An 18,072-nucleotide genomic window follows, 5' to 3' on the forward strand; every position below is an offset into this window, starting at 1 on the left:
ATTAGTATGGGAACAATCAATTACCTCAGCCCAGTTGACATGAGATAATATTTCCTTTAAGAGGCCTCAGTAGCTACATCGTTAAAGTGATAGATGGGGAGAGTACATTGCACATGTGATGACAGAGCTATTCTGAATATGTGTAACAATGACCTGATCTGATTTTTCATGGTTTCTTCTGTGTGATATATATAAAAGCAAGAACCTGTGTGCACAGTGCCTACTTCCCTCTGTTCATTCAGAGAGAAGGTTAGAGAGGGAGTCGCGAGTCACTAGTTTTGAGTGTCCCGTTCTGCTCATCAGTGCCGTAGTTATTCATCTCTATCTCCTTTTCCACCAACAGAGTATCAAAAAAGCAACAATGACCGACTATGAAGAAATGATGGAGGGGAGCAATCCCACTGCCGACGATTCAGATCACGGTGAGAAGAACCAACATGAACAGACAACGGCGGGCAGCGATGACGGCGCTGGACTCAACATAGAAGGAGGAACGGGGCAAAGCGAAGATGACGAAATAAGAAATAAGAGCACTGATGAGGAAAGACAAGCAGAAGCAGATGATAGTGGAGCTGATGAGGAGGAGGAGGAGGATGCGGGAGATGTGAATGTAGCATCACCCAAGTGTTGGGGTGTGTGTCCCCGCTGGGATTTCACCGTCAAGGAGTACTGGGAGGAGGTGAAAATCTTACTCAAACTTGCTTGGCCTAATGTAAGTATAAAAAAACTTAAAACTCTTTTTCTGTTTGACCAAAGGAAAAGTTTATAGGCCTGCATGTGCATGCATGTACATGAGGTTGAGGATTAGACGCATTTGCTACCATACATGTTAAGTTTTAGGGCCAAGTCCACCACGATAACAAGTTTATTTGAATATATAACTGAGAAATCAAGCAAAGATACATGTACATAAATATGTGTAAAACTGGAATAATTCTTTAAATTCGATTTTAAATATGAAAGTCATATTTTAAAGGAATTTGCCATTAGAAAGGTTATCAATATTGAGAAGTACGGGTTTGGAAAATTTAATTTGATTTTTAGAATCCTTTGCAACATGGTGTTTATTAAACGTAAAACTATTTTTGGTGGGCCTATATGAAATGTTCTTAAATATGTTTACTTTATTTGTGTTACATGCTTCTCTGTCTCTACCCCCCCCCCCTGCCCTCCCTTTCTCCCTTCTTCCTTTTTTCCTTCTTCCTCTCTCCCTTTTTTACTTTTTGTCAAACACAATGATGAACTTTTAAAGGGTAAGTCCACCCCCAAAAAAATCTGATTTGAATAAAAAAATAAAAAAATCAAACAAGCAGAATGCTGAAAATTTCATCAAAATTGGATGTAAAATAAGAAAGTTGTTACATTTAGAAGTTTCACCTTTTTTCACAAAGGAGTTAATGCACATCACAGTGGTATACAAATGAGAGAGTTGATGATGTCATCCACTCACCATTTTATTGTATGAAATACAGAATGTTTCCATCCTTACAGATTTGACAGTAAGTAAACTGTTAATCATATCACAATAGATTACAACAAAAGCAATTCCACTTGTTCAGTAATGCAGGGAATAAATTTGCTTTACAAATTTGAATAGCATTCTTGGTCACAAGACAAAAGCTCGTGACTATTAATGTACAGTTCTTTGTAAAAATCTGCTATACAAAAGACTTAATGCATAGCAGTCTTTCAAAAAGCAAATTGCGATGCGATACCAGGCGGCCGTTTCATAAAGCTGTTCGTAAGTTAAGAACGACTTTAAGAACGACTGGTGAACCTTTCTTATGCGCTTATCCATTGCCCATGAATATACCATTACCACAAGAAAGGATCGCCAGTCGTTCTTAAAGTCGCTCTTAACTTAAGAACAGCTTTATGAAACGGCCCCCAGGAAATTATTCCCTGAATGAATCAAACTTTATTTCACATCATGATTGGGGGGAGGGGGGCTACTTTTCCCAACTCATTGACTATATCTGCAACATTGGATAAGTTTTAACATTGCGATGAATGGGGATTTTCTAGGTTTCCTTTTTTTTAGTTTCCAGGGCTCTTGTGAGAATTTCAGGGGCAAATTTGTCCTCAACCCCCATGTATTTTTTCCCTGCATATAATAAAATACAAAAGACTAATCATCGTCCCATCATTTGCATAATATCTGGGGAGCGTTTCATGAAAGGAGTTGTCGGACCTTTTATCCGACAAGTCCCATTTTATCCGACAGTTACCATAGTAACAGTACCTCTCAGCCAATCAACATCAGAGAAAGATGTCAGATCTGACAACTTGTCGGATGAAAATGTTGATGAAACACTCCCCAGGTTGTACATTTACTGTTTCATGAAATTAAACAAAATTGTGAAATGTCATCCTCATAACTTTCTTGTTTTACATCCAATTTTGATGAAATTTTCAGTTTTAAGGCTGTCTTATCATTATTTTTTTTAATTCAGTTAAACTTTTTTGTTGGGGTGGCCTTCCCCTTCAACAAGTGGTTCTTGGCATAATATCAACAGAAGAGTTTCCTCCTGGATCAGTTTCTCTTTCATTTCAATTGTTTGGAAGTCCTGGAAATTCATTCAATCACATTTTCTTTACCGGTACATTAACAAATTCCTGTGGTTTTTTCCGACTTTTTTTAAAATACCTTTTACATGTATACATGTACTTGTGAATTGTGATCATAAATACCATTTCATTCTTTATTTTGGTTCCCATGTCTTAGAGGCAATTGACATCTCAGGTAAATTCCCTGCAATAGGTCTATCAAATTTCCAAGATTTAGAATTTTAAGAAAGTACTCTATAACAAGATTGTCTATTAAAGTGTAATTTGATAAAAATGAGATTGAATCGCTAACAGTAACACTAAACACCATTAAAATTGATTTCTATTTTTCTTTAACATGAACATTATTACTGAACATTCATGTACATGTACATGTAAGTCTACTATTGAGTGCTCAATTTGTTGATCCATTTATCAGCAAATTTCCTAAACATGTAATTTTGTTTTAATAACCAGCATGGTTTCAATTTTGGCTTTATGCTCTGTGGGGGTTAATTCAGTTATATTTGTTTATCAATAGAATTTATTCAGGTGTGTATGCTTTTGGAAAAGTTTCTTTAAGGGCCTATTTACCCCATCGGCAACAATATGTTTTGTAATGTTAGGGTTGGATTACTCGAAGTTTGTTCTTTGAACACTTTTAATGGCTCATTTTTACAGTATAATTTGAAAATGATGATGAATATAGGTGTAAAGTATAGGCCTACATGTACCTAAATGTTCATCTCCCTAAAAGTGAGACATATGACATGTATGGCAAGTTCCCCCAAGTCTGCGCGGTCCCCCTTGTCTGCGCACACACGTATCTGCGCGATTCTAGTAAAAGAAGATACGCAACGAGCACGAACTCTACACATGCAATACATGGACAGGTATTCATTAAAAAATCCGACTCAAAATGATGGAAAAATAATGAATTTAGGGCATTTCATGTAACGGCTTCAAAATGCAGCCTTTCTCATCAAAATCCCTGAATCGTGTGCAATGTGAATGAGTGAGCAGACATGGGGTACCATTTTTTTTTCAATCTGAAAATGACATCCCGAGGTTTTTTCAAGAAAATCCTATATTTTCTTTCATTTTTTAATGAGAAATTTGGTACACTTAATAATAATAATATAAGGAACATTATTAACTGAAAGATTTTGTGAAATAAGAAGAAATTCATGTTAGATCTTAACTCAAATTGTTAGGTGGGCAGACTTGGGGCCCACCATCATACAAAAAGAAAGTACAACCGTGTGAAATATTTCACAATGAATGGGCATTGTAGAGCATCTCCTTATTCATCACCTGTGCCGTTTCAGTTTTCAGCTTCTTTAACTGTATAAAGTTGTTTCGTTCCAATTGGATTAGTATCCTATCAAGATTTGTCCCTCTGTAATTTGGTAAAAAATAAAAGAACAAATGAAGAAATCTTTGATTTTTTAAATATCTTAGAATACATAGACTAACCTTGTCTAACAGGGAAGGAAGCACTACCTTCCCTGAATATCAAGTAGAATTCCAGGAACAACTATCAGATGGTAAATATTGTCAGATTTGAAGTAGACCCTAGACACATCTGTGTCAATTGGATAACTGCATTTTAGCTATATTTACCCAGGGTAGCAGCCTCTTCAGTTATCAGCTGATCTCCCAGAATTTATTGTCCTTTCCCATTTTAATACATCAAGCATATGACAAAAAGGCCTATATGTAAAGGCCATTTAATAAAGTTTTTGATATGAATATGCCATTTATGATAAAGGGACTCTACCACAGAGTCAAAATTCCTGGTATTCATAACTATTTTCCGATCATAGTAACTTCTTAGTCTAGCCTTAAAGTTTGGTCTATTGTAACACAACAAAAAGTTGATTTAATAGCGGAATTTTAAGCAGGCCTTGTTCTGAAAAAATCAACAAAATCAGCGTAAAATTTTAAAAGAAAGTTATTTCATTTTAAAAGTGTTGTTTTAATTTTCAGTTAAATGCAAATTTGCTGAATGTAGTTTAATAGAATATATGCTCAATTTGTTGATCCATTTATCCGCAAATTTTCTAAACATATATTTTTTCTTTTAATAACCAGCATGGTTTCAATTTGGGCTTTATGATCTATGGGGGTTAATTCAGTTATTTTTTTTATCAATAGAATTGATTCAGGTATGATGCTCTTGGAAAATTTTCATGTAGGGCTTATTTGTTTTACCCCATCGGCAACAATATGTTCTGTAATGTTAGGGTTGGATTACACCAAGTTTGTGCTTTCAACACTTTTAATCACTTATTTTTACAGTATAATTTGAAAAATGATGGTGGATAATAATATAGGTGTAGGCCTACATGTACATGTACCCAAATTTTCATCTGAGATATATGACATGTACAAAAAATACAACCTTGTGAGAAATTTCACAAACATGTAATGGGCACTGTAGAGCATCGATCTCCTTAGGCATCACCTGTGCTGTTTCAGTTTTCAGCTTCTTTAACTGTATAAAGTTGTTTCGTTCCAATTGGATTAGTATCCTATCAAGATTTGTCCCTCTGTAATTTGAAAAAAAATAGTAGAACGAATGAAGAAATCTTTGATTTTTTTTAAATATCTTAGAATACATAGACTAACCTTGTCTAACAGGGAAGGAAGCACTACCTTCCCTGAATATATCAAGTAGAATTCCAGGAACAAATATCAGATGACAGTAAAGAAGCAGACCCTAGACACATCTGTGTCAATTGGATATTACTGAATTGCATTAGCTCTATTAACCCAGGGTAGCAGCCTCTTCAGTTATCTCTCAGGATGTACAGTGGTGCTAAAAAGTTAGTGAACCCCACCAGAAAATGAACATATTTAAAGTGTTCAAGATCTGCTGTGTTTTAGATGTATTTATTGTGAAGTCAGGTGATCAAATATTACATTCAGTGAAGTTTTTTATCTCTGCACTTGCCAAACATTGTAGTGTAATGTTGTCTGCATTCAACACTCAGCATGAAGGAGTGGAATTTGACTTTTTGTGGTGGGGTTTGCTCACTTTTGAGCACAACTGTATTATCCTTCTCCATTTTAATGAGCGTCTGACAAAAAAGCCCATATGTAAGATCATTTTAAAAAGTTTTTTTATGAATATGCCATGGTATTCACGACCTTGACTATTTTCAGGTCATTGTAACTTCTTAGTCAAGCCTCAAAGCATGGATCCTAAGTTTAATCAAAGTCATAACAAAAAGTTGATTACTTGCAGAATTTCAAACAGGCCTTGTGCTGAAAATATCAACAAAATCAGAGCATTAAGATATTAAAAGAAAGTTGTTTTTATTTTCAGTTAAATGCATAAAACAGTTATTTGCAAGTGAGAGATTCCATCCTGTTAGTATTTCTTTTGTTTTTATTATATGAATTATACAGTATTTTATTTTTATTTTGCAGATTCCTTGCAGGTGCTACTTTGATGATGATTATGGCTGTTCTCTTAATATGAGTAGTATATAAAAGAAAATTGTTACATTTATTCTTTCAGGTGGTATACTTTGTTCCTTAAAGCTACATGTTTGATTATGGCTGATGTTCTCTTACTGAGCCAGTATATTAAACTGAATGTTATATTTCTGTTGAATCTTTCAGGTGTTATACATGCTCCTTGAAGCTATGATGACGATTATGGCTGTACTCTTTAGTGGGCACCTGGGCAAGAATGAACTAGCAGCTGCCTCACTAGCTAACTCGGTCAGTATTTCTTTTTCAAGGGTATAGTTCATACAGGGTCTTTCACAAAGAAGTCAGTTTATTTCTGTCAATACCCTGTCAAAACTGCACCAGTGTTATCAGTCCAGATCTATGGAGACAAAGCTGTCAAGATGGATCGATTGATCGCAAGATATGACCTTTATTTTGATATCTGAGGAATAGTCATTATTTTATAGCTTTGCAAGTGTTAATGATGTATTACAGAGTGTTAGTTTTGTCATACTAGTTTTATAAGTGTTTATGAGGTCTTTATAGTGGTCGGTATTTGATGGAAGTGCAAAACAAGATGCAATATATAATTTCCCCAAACAAAAGCCATCTTTACAAGCAGTTATAAATCTTTCAATTGCTTTATATAATGAAGTCTGTAGTGTGTGAAAGCACAAGTAGGCACCATATTAGATATATCTCCTAGATTTCATCAGTTTCCCCACCAAGTTTGCTAGAAGTTCTCAGCTGATAAGATCATACTGTTTCTTAGTTTGATTTCTTCTGGGCCTTGCACTCTTGATATGACCATTAAACTGCAGGTCACTTATTTATCAATTTTTGCTGTATTTCTATTTTTATTTTTTGTTATATCAGACCTACAATTTTGTTAGATGATTTGTTTTGGAACTTATTAAAGGGGTACTCCTGGAAAAAAATATATGCTTTGAACATATCAGACAAACAAAACTGCAAATTTAACATTTGACTAGAAATGACCAAGTTATTATTCTACAACATTTGAGCAAGCTGATGATGTCATCCCCACTTATTTTTTCATATTTTATTATATAATTTTCTATTCATTCTAATTTTGTCCTCCAAGAATGAAAAAAAATGGTTTATCAAACAATGATTGCTGCAACTTATTTTTTTACAAAGGAGACATATCATGCAGACATGCACCCATATATGAAATTTTATGAAATAATTATAATTTCATTGATAAGAAAAAGGAAAGTTGGGACATGACATTGCCAACCCACCTATGAATATTCATGATAGCATCCATCTAGGCCCTAACTGTTTTCACAGAATGTTGCTAAATTTTAAATTCAATTCTTTGTTACTTGTCATGAGATTTTGATGAATTTCAGCCCTGAGTACCCTTCTAACAATATGTCGGCCTCCATGCTATTTAAATACTATTCCTGTACAGTTCTGATGAAATGAAAAAATGTAGAATACATTACATTACTGAGGTTTGATTAAGTTTGAATCATGGAGTTGTTAATTTCTCCATACTCAATATTGAGCTAGTATCGGTATTCAATTTGGGCATCTTCCAAGTTTTAACAAGAAGAAGAAAAAGAACAAATAATGTACTGTATATATATGCAATGAGTCAACTAGTGACAGGTGTGTGTTGTGTCCATGTTCTTTTGTCTAGACTACCTAAAGCCTGAAGATAGTATGCCTAATTAGATTATAATAAAGTAGAGCACCCAAACCAAAGTGATCTATAATCTAATGCCCTTTCATACAAACTCATTAAAAAAAACCTGTATAGGCCTATATCATCTGATCTGGAATTTTTCATAGATCAGAAAATACTGGATATTTTGCCAGTGCGAAAGCAAATTGTTCACAATATCCCCCTAAAATAAGAGTTTGGTTTGTAGAGCTGTACAAAATTACAACATTCACGGGACTTTCTCAAAGGTCAGAGGGTATATCTCGTAAAGGTAATTACAAGAACTTTAGATACATGTATGAAGCAAAAAAAATCTTTTGCACACCTGTCAGAATGCAAGAGTCCTGTTGCATGCTCATAAAACTATCTTGATGCTTTCAGACCCTATCATGCACATAAAACTATGAGAACTTGTTCAAGCCTTAAAATTCCTGATAATTGCCCCCCCCCCCTATTCATACTTACCCAAACCATGCTGTTGATTGGTAATTTCTTTAATTTAAAGGGAATCCATCCTTGGTCCTAAAATGCTGTGTTGGAAAAGAGAAAAATAAGAAAAACAGAAGGGTGAAAGTTTGAAAGAAATCGGACAAGCAATAAGAAATGTATGGCAGCTTTAAAATTGAGATCACTATTAAAGACTACAGTATGTAAATTTCAAATTGGTAACTGGGTAAATTATGATAAGGGGCAAGGACAACTTTCCTATTGGCCATGTACTTTATTATCAGGATTGTGTAGTTTTCTCCTAAGTACCTATTCCCCTTTGGGCAGTTATCATGATATAACCCATGGAGCATATTGTATTTGTCATTATGGAAGAAAAGTATGATTTGAAGTAAAACTGTTGAAATTTTAGCCATATACATGTACATTGGAGTATTAAATGGAAGAGTAGTCCTTGTCTTACATCTCTATGACATCACAAATGCTGCCAATTTTAAGTTTCCATGGGTATAGTGATTACTGATTTTTACAATTTAAAAAAAAATTATAACTTTCTTTATTGTTTGTCTGATATTGTTCTAACTTTCACTTAACAACTTGTCTGATTTTCCTTTTTCCTCAAAAAACAACTTTTTATGTGGGTTGGATTCCCCTTTAAAGGTCGAGTCCACCCAAGAAAAATGTTGATTTGAATTAGTAGAGAAATATTAAATGAGCATTATGCTGGAAATTTCATCAAAATAAGAATATTGATATATAATAATAGTATTTTTTATTGTTTGAATTATCCAATATTTCAATTTTTACAGATTTGACAATAGTGACCAACTTTAAATAACAGAATCACAAAATGTTTTTTAAAAAAGACTTGTAATTCCTCATGTTCAGGGAGGAATAAACTTTGCTTCACATGACAGTGAGGAGAAAATTGATATATTTCATATGATAGAATGAAAAAGTGAGTGGGTGATTTCATCAGTCCCCTCATTTGCACATTGACCAGGATATGCTTATAACTGTTTTGTGAAATTAAGCAAAACTTTTAAATGTCTTTAATTTTGCATCCGATTTTGATGAAATTTTCAGTGTTATTCTTGTTAGTATTTTTCTCTTTTATTCAAATAAACTTTTTACTGAGTTGGACTTGTCTTTTCAGGATATTTTCATTTTTATTGCTTTTTTACATTGCTAAGTTTATGTTCTTTCTTCGCACTCCATTTGTTCAGTTTTGAAAGAGCATTTAAAATAATACAATGTTCAGTCTACACTTGTTAATACACAATCCTAATACTGGTTAACTTGAAAGTGCATCCAGCATTTCAGTGACTTTATTTTATTTGGTTAAGATGAGGCACTTGACAAAGTTATTTAATAATATTTTATTTCATTCTTGTTTGAGTAGGGAATTTTTATCCATCATTTGTTGCTTTTTATTCTCCCCAGATTACGACTGTTTTCATTTCATTCTTGTTTTTAGTAGGGAATTTTTATCCATCATTTGTTGCTTTTTATTCTCTCCAGATTACGACTGTTTTCACGCGCTCCGTTGGCTTGGGATTTGCTTCCAGTTGTGATACACTCTTTACTCAAGTAAGATTTTGACAAATAATCTTTCAGATTTTAACCCTCTTTTATTGGAATTATAACAATACATGTATGGCATTATTCAGGAGTTTTGGAATGCTTCCAAGTGGATGAAACACCTTAAAGGTCCTTAGAATCAGCAGGAATCAAACAGAATTATTCCTTCCAGTAGTAGAAGGTCGTGTTTTAGATAATTTCTGAATAATCCAGATTTTCCCTGAAATGCATTCAAAATGCTTTGAATGTTGTTTGAATGCCATATAATCATTACTAACAAAAATGTATGCAGAAAACACAGAATGCTATTTGAATAATTTTGAATATTTTCCCATGACTATTGCACTTTAAAAGCTTTGAGCATGAGCAAAGAATTCTGGCTGGGATTGCAAATGGGCTGGAACTTTTGAAATGCTCTCAGAATGTATTTCCTACATGTATATATATATGGAATAGCCTTGACAATGTAAAAACTGTGTATTGTGTGTGAACTATTAAACAAATTAGCTTTGGAGATTTAGCCAGATTTATATCTTTGGGACATTTAGGAATATCAACAAGAACTTAGAAAGGTTGAAAAGTTTTGTAGATGATTTTCACTGATAAATGATGTAAGCCAGCACACAACACTAGCGCCGGTCCGACGGTCCCAGACCTGTTAAAATAGCTGTCGGGCCAGTAACGTTGTAGAAATAGCCAGATTACATGTAGAAATCCCCTTTTAGGCCTCAATGTTTAATCTCAATATTAACTCATTTCCATCGGAATTGTCAATTGGCTTTCATGAATGGATTAAAAACACAGGAAAAGTGTGACAAGATCCTTTGACAGTGCTCTTTAATCCATTACACTCATCCGTACTAATAGCCAAATACAATATGGATTATGGAAATATGATACCTTTAACCATTTCCAGTTAAAAGCACTTAAGTGGAACAGTTTTTCACTGAGTACTTTGGTAAACGCTTTTGTTCAGATTCTTGCTAGAAATATATAGTTTGTTTCTTATTTTATGCCAGTCAATTGCAGGTTTGCTTATCTTCAAATGCAGAATGATATATGATCATTCCAAGAATACCGGATTTATGTGTCTCAATTTGTTTGATGACACTGTTTTATCATTGTTGGGTTTTACTCCAGAGAGGTCAATGACCCGACCTCTTGGAACAATGATTTTTTATAGCATTTGAGTAAGACTGTAGGCCTACTTGTACTTGAGGTCATTTTCCCCATGTGTCTCTTGTGAGTTAAATTGCATTGCTCACATTTCAATTATTTTCTCTATCGAAATTGTATATTTTAAAGTGTTGTATTATTTTGAAAAAAAAATTATCAGAAATAGTTTTGCTATTACATTGTAGATCTGGTACAAGTTTTTCCTATTTTCTTGCTGCAGAAGGATACCTTAATAAAACTTTTACTTAGGGGCATTGACACTGTTAAAGGGGTACTCCTGGCTAAAAATATTTATACCTAAATAAATAGAGTAAAATTCACAGAGCAAAATGCTGAAACTTTCATCAAATTGTCATAAGTAACAAAGTTATTGAATTTTTAAGTTTAGCAATATTTTGTGAAAACAGTTTAGTTGGACTGATGATGTCTATTTCCCCACTTTCCCTTTCCTTAAGTTATTACATGAAATCATTTTTGTTTCCTTTATATGTGTAAGTTGCAGCAATGAATATCTTATGCACTATCAGTTGTCAATCCATTTTTTTATGTTCTTGGAGGAAAAATATTAAACCTAATTTCATATAGTAGAATACAAAAGAAGAATAATGCAAATCTTTTAAATGCCATAGCTTTGTTATTTTGTGTCCGATTTGGATAGAAATTTTCAGTGTTTTGTTTGTCTGATTTTTTTTTATCTGTTCAAGTCATATTATTTTCAGCCTGGAGTACCCCTTTAATAGCACTGTTAGATTTTCATCTTGAAGTTGGTAGGAAACTATAAAACACACAAGATATGAAGTCTAAACTTTATATGATTTCTGCATTGTAACGAACCCCAAATCCTCTTGTTATTTCCCTGTGTAAATGCTTGCCCTCAAAAGGATTGTCAACATTATTTTTTTACGATCAAATCAGACTCCCTGGTTGTGCTGCCTGTCAATGCAGAAATGTTTATGGGTGTGTTTATGCTTCCATTGCGAGGACAGAATCAGCGTTCTCAAACGTCGATTCAAAACGCCGATCGTAAACGTGGTTCTGGGAGTGCTGTTTATGCTTCACTTTTCAGAGGCGAAATCACGAACTCCAGCTGGCTTCGCATCGTAATTTTCGTTGAGCAGGAAAGCGAGGTCAAATTGGGCGCGCCCTTTTTTCGAAAGTTTTTTTTTTCCGAGAGTTGTTATGGGGAAGGTACGTTGACTGTTATTTAAACATCGATCAATTTCCGATATTTTAGTCATTGCATGGAGCTACTTGACAGCCATTTTCCACCATGGTGAGGATAATAGTGAGAAAAAATAAAGAATATTAAAGTATACATGATAAAACATCTATTTGTTTATGGGAATCTGGCGATGTCTCCTCATTATAACTCATGTTCCAGGTTTTTTGTTTTGTAAATCCCTCAACATTCATCGCGATGACAAATTGGAAGAGTAATACTAGTGACAGTACTTAAATCAATTATCACACATGCAAATGTAACAAGGGAGATGAGGTAATTCCGTGGAGGTAACATGCGACCATGGAGCAATGTGACTGTATTTGCCCGCGGATTTTCATCTCACCGGAAGCATACACCAAATGACGTCATTTAAACACGTTTACGATCGTGGTTCTGTTTATACCTTCCCAGAAAGCCTGATTCTGGTCAAACGACGTTTGCAAACGCACCTTTTTGTGAGTTTACGATCAGCGTTTGAAACAGCGTGTAAATAAAAGTAAGCATGGACGCAACCTATTTTTTGGACTAATCAAGTTTGGAAACGCTGATTCTGGCCTGAAAAGTGGAAGCATAAACACGGCCTATGTTCATAGTGGGATATAAATTTTGTCATGAATTTCGCCTACTTTTGGCAAGCTTGAATTCTGGAGTAAACTTGGCCTAGAATACCTCTGACTCCATGTAACCTGGGGGACATTTCATAAAAAGACTTGTCAGATGATGATCAACCTGTTACAGTAGCAACTCACTGTGCTTCTCAGCCAATAAAAATCAACAAAAGTTGTCAGATCTGACAACTTGTCTGACAAAACAAATTGGTGAAATGTATAGTGTATGTGAGTTTTATTGGTACATGTATTCCCCATCTTGTTATTCCCATAGTTCTTCTTTGCGAGAGCTAACTTGAACCCTTCTCGGTCCATTCGCCAGCTGCTGCGAATTTCCAGTCTTTGATCTTTTGCGGCATGTGAGCAATGTGATTGATTTGAGAAGGCGGTTCATTCATGAATAAGATTTTGCTGTTTTGGGGAAGCAGGATCTGATTTTGAAGGGTTCATTTCTATATTAATTTGTGTGAAACAAGGAAGTATACAAATACGGTACACACTGCATTGAAAGAGAAACGTATTCTTTTCACGTCGAGTCGTATCGATTCTGATTTAGAATCTACTCGGTCCCCTGTCCCACTCTTTCATTTCTGTAGCTCGACCCGTCCATCCGCGATCCGGAGAGGGGAGAAAAAATGCTGTGATGTAACCAGACACATTTACGGACCAGGGAGGTGTTTCACAAACATTTATTAAGTATGACTTAGAGTCGCACTTACATTGTAAATGTCTAGTTGCGCGTGGTATAAAAGACATGACAGTATTGGTCAGATCATGCCATGAGGACGCGCACTACTGCGTATTGATCAAGAAGGTTGCGCGTTGCATATCATGTACGCGTCGGCATTTAAGTGAGACCTAAGTCATTCTTAATTCTTTGTGAAACACCCCCAGGTTCGTTCGCAAAGATAATCCACTTGATTCTCATCAAGGTTGCATCTGGACTCGGTCCGGCCCCGGGCCACCAATTCCCAAATGTAACAGGGGTCCTAGTCTCTTTTAACCCAGGCAGTCAAGGGTTGGTGGGAGTCAGTGTTCCAGAAAATAAACTACCGGTAGCTAGTCCATCTTTCGTTATTGTTCTTGCAATGCATTGTTGCGTTTATTGGCTTCACAATCAACTATTATTCTGCCAACAAATTACCATGTTGTTAGTATTCATTCTTGTTTGCTGTAGACACTAGACAGGCAGGTGTTTTAATAGGTTTGAAGGAGAATCTCCTTGGATAATTAGAGCAGAGACAAGTGCTTTCATACTCATCTGCTGTAGACACTAGACTAGACTCCTTGGTTATTCTAGGAGAATCTCCTTGGGATAATTAGAGCAGAGACAAATATGACTAATAGTGCTTTCATACCCATTTAATTTGTGATTGAGAACTCTTCTTGGATCAGAAAATAGCAGGAATGTGTGAAAGCAAAGTTGTTGTAATATCTTTGAAAGAAAATAGTTCGCACCATTCAAACTTATGAGAAATTCTGGAAGGGAATTTAACCAAGCTATTAAAGTTAGTTGAGTTTGCTGTGTAAAAGCAAATAAGGAAAGCTTTAGATGTTAGGTTAAAGAAGGATATGCGTCCTTTATACTAATGAGAGAGTCTTGTTCAAGGGCACCGGGGGGAGGGGGGTCGAATGCATGAAGAAAATCATAAAGTATTTTGAGATCTGAACGAGTTCTCACAATTCATGCATATATTGTGATCAAGCGGTGTAAAGGTACATGTATGCTTTCAAACAGTTGAAAAAAGGCTACAAATATTTTTTATATGCCCGCCTGTAGGACAGGACGTATTATGGTATCATGCTCGGTGTCCGTCTTTGTCTGTCCGTCCGTCCGTCCTTTTCCTTGTAAACATGATAACTTCAGTTTATCTTCTTTACAGTCATGCTGGCAAAATACATGACAAGTATAGTTTCCCAGATAAGGCCAGTGGAAAAGCACAAATGTAGAATTGACCAACTTTTTTTTTCAAAGAGTGCATCTAAAAAGACTAAAATATCTTCATGCAGTTATATGTGCCAATCTCAGTGAATCATCATTGATAAACTGTACTGAACAAGGCACCAAGGCTGTAACTGTCATTTCCTATCTGAGTTCAGTTTCTCCAAGATAGAAAATTGCCAGCATTTTTACCAGGCCAACATCATTGCCATTCAACTTCTTGATTTGGTATGACGCATTATCTAATTATGTCTTTATTTAGAGAAATAGTTAACAGGAGTGAATTCTTCAATCTAATGGGTTTGTTTCTCACCAGACCTGCATTATTGTCATTTAACTTCTTGATTTGGGTATGACGCACAATTATGTTTATTAAGTTTGTAAAAAAAAAAGTTCAATCTAATAGGTTTGTCCCTGCCACATTTTAACATGAAAAGTCTTAATTGCGGCTGTGTTCTCATAAACATGAATGACAGTGATACAAAAATTTCATCCTGTCCATGGAATAATTTTGAAGATAGAAGAGGAATATTTTATTTTCCAAATCTCATTAGGTGTTTTATTGTGTTGTTTAAATTTCCATAATCTGATTTCCTTCCTCTTTCTACTTTTGGGAAATATAATACCCCTTCTCTTAGATTTTTTGCTATTGATTCATTGATGTGAAACATCTGCCCAACTGCCTATCAAACTACCTTCCTTTTAGGTTCAAAGAGACTATTGGTGTGTTCAATGTCGATTTTCAAATTTAAACAGCAATGTGAATCTTAATTGAAAACTCAATTACAAAATACAGAACACAAACATGATCAGCGGTGCACTGTTCAGCTGTAAAGCTGTTTACATGTTGATCGTCTTTAAATCCCGCTTTCGTTAGCGCAGCTTTATTGCCCAGTTTGACCCATCACAGAAAGGTCAATTTGACACCTGCCTGTGTGGGCTTCCACTGCGAGAGCAAATTAAAAGACAGTCTCATTCTCGATGCTGAAGCTTGTAAAATCTGAGGTGATCACGCTTACAAACGCATCTTTTTTTATATTTAAATTTTCCTCCGAATCGTGATTTGAAAGATGTTTACTTTTACGACCGGGAATGGAGGACATTGAACACACCCTTTGTTCTCGTTATAGCTGTGTTTTGTAATCATATTTTCAATCATGATTCATTTTGCCGTTTAAATTTTGAGACATTGAACACAGCCTATGACACCATTCTCAGTATACTTTCTTGAACTGATTTCCCTTGACCAGGTTAAGAAACCAGTTTAGAGGATAACTTTGCTAGTACTCTCATCACGATCTCCTAAACTGGTTTCGGAACCACTTCACGTAAAGCAGTCTTGATTCTACTGGAACGCTCTCATGTTTCATGTGAAACCTAAAACCGTAGTGTAGGCATTCTACACACAGTGTGTAGAATAGTGCACCAAATTTGTGCGAAGATCTGTTTCCCAAAGAACGGTTGTGTCCTCACCTACACTTAAACTATATTTTATCGAGGCCAAGCGGTCTTGAAAACCACATCGTGAGGTAGTTTTCCAAAATGGATTGGGAGATCGCTTTCAAGACTGCTTCGAGCGTTCCCATTTCACGTTAAAGTATGTTCCACTAAACTAGGTTTACGACTGTGATGAGAAAGGGTTGTGTGGTCATTTTCACAATTACTCTCTAGAATTGAATAATGCTGGGCAATCCAAGAGGCACCAATTAGTACCGTGTTTAGACAGTGACTCGGCTTGGGGGATCGATGCGCTAGCCGTGCTCAACACGGCAACTTTATGCTGTGTAAACGCGATCAGTGTGATCTGCGAGCCATGTCAAACGCAGCTTTTTTGATCCGCAAAAATCGTAGGTTTCAACTTGCGAGCCGAGTCTGATTCGCCCATTTTTTGTGTGTAAACAGAAGGCTGTCGTCATAACTGATTAAGAAAACTACCTTGTCATGATGTAACTTTTGGATCCCTTGCTTCTAGACAGGTACAGGTTTGACTTAAAAACAAACTTGTAGAAAATGATTTTCACCTGAAGATACAGTGCTTGTGTGCTTAATAATAGTGGGAAATGTTTTGGAAGGCGAGACAAATGTCGATATTTTCTAATTCTGCACAAACCTGTGTATTGATCCCATTTCCCGACGTGGATAGTGTTCACGTACATAGCTCACAGAGGCAAAGAATGGATTTAATAAAGCATAGCTCTAGACTGGTTTGGAAGTTTGGTCCAACATGCCCTGATTTTGTCTTCAAAAGTGTGAATGGGTTCGAAATTGTGAACAACTTATTGCCCTCTCCCATATTGTCATTACACATAAATTTTGTCACATGCAGCTACATATTCTAGCTGCTAAAAGGATATGTCATCAATTGACGATGTCATAAATGTTTCCGGAATGTGTCTTTACAATTAGGGACATTATGAGGTTGACATTGTGCGTGCAATGCCAATTTGCCAAAGGGAGTACTTGAACCTCTTCAAAGGATGACATAGATTCCAGAAGACTGGATGTTGTTGAATGCTATGGTTCTCTGCTGAATGACTTATGTACACTGTACCCACTTCAGACCCTGGGGTAAAACCAATAAAAGTGAAGAAATAAAAAGGGTAAACATATTTCAAGGTGACCCAGTCATTCTTGAGAGGGGGGGGGTTCTTTGGTTGAAGTTCAAATGTTGGATTTGCCAAGGATGGTGTATTCCTCTCAAGATCCTTGAATTTAAAGGACAAGTCCACCCCAACAAAAAGTTGATTTGAATAAAAAGAGAAAAATCTAACAAGCATAACACTGAAAATTTTATCAAAATCAGATGTAAAATAAGAAAGTTGTGACATTTAACATTTTCGCTTAATTTCACAAAACAGTTATATGCACATCCTAGCTGGTATGCAAATGAGGAGACTATGATGTCATCCACTCACTATTTCTTTTGTGTTTTATTATATGAAATATTCTAATTTTCTCATTGTCAAGTGAAACAACAATTTATTCCTCCCTGAACATGTGGAATTGGCGTTGTTTAATACCATATGGTTCATTCAAGTTGGTCCCTAATGTCAAATCTATAAAAAATGAAATATTGTATAATTCAAACAATAAAAAACAAAAGAAATAGTGAGCGATGGACATCATCGACTGACTCACCTAGTTGTGCATATCACTGTTTTGTGAAAAATAAGCGAAACTTTAAAATGTCATAACTTTCTTATTTTACTTCCGATTTTGATGAAATTTTCAGCACTATGCTAGTTTGATTTTTCTCTATTTATTCAAGTTAGCATTTTCCTGGGGTGGACTTGACCTTTAAATTTCACATTTTATGCAGCAGGATAGCAGTTGTGAATACAAACCATTCATCATGCTTACACAATATGGGATTAACACACCTGATGCTCTGAAT

At 35.3% G+C, this 18,072-nt stretch overlaps 1 protein-coding gene across 1 annotated transcript; it reads left to right on the forward strand.

Moving 5' to 3' along the window:
* Positions 1-242: 242 nt before the first annotated feature.
* Positions 243-12,196, forward strand: LOC129273283 (uncharacterized). Its single transcript, XM_054910304.2, has 3 exons — positions 243-712; positions 6,178-6,279; positions 9,671-12,196. Exons 1-3 carry the CDS (start codon positions 362-364, stop codon positions 9,749-9,751), a joined length of 534 nt encoding a protein of 177 aa, XP_054766279.2. The 5' UTR covers positions 243-361; the 3' UTR covers positions 9,752-12,196.
* Positions 12,197-18,072: the final 5,876 nt, after the last annotated feature.

Source organism: Lytechinus pictus, chromosome 2 (assembly GCF_037042905.1).
Source record: "Lytechinus pictus isolate F3 Inbred chromosome 2, Lp3.0, whole genome shotgun sequence".
Taxonomy (NCBI): domain Eukaryota; kingdom Metazoa; phylum Echinodermata; class Echinoidea; order Temnopleuroida; family Toxopneustidae; genus Lytechinus; species Lytechinus pictus.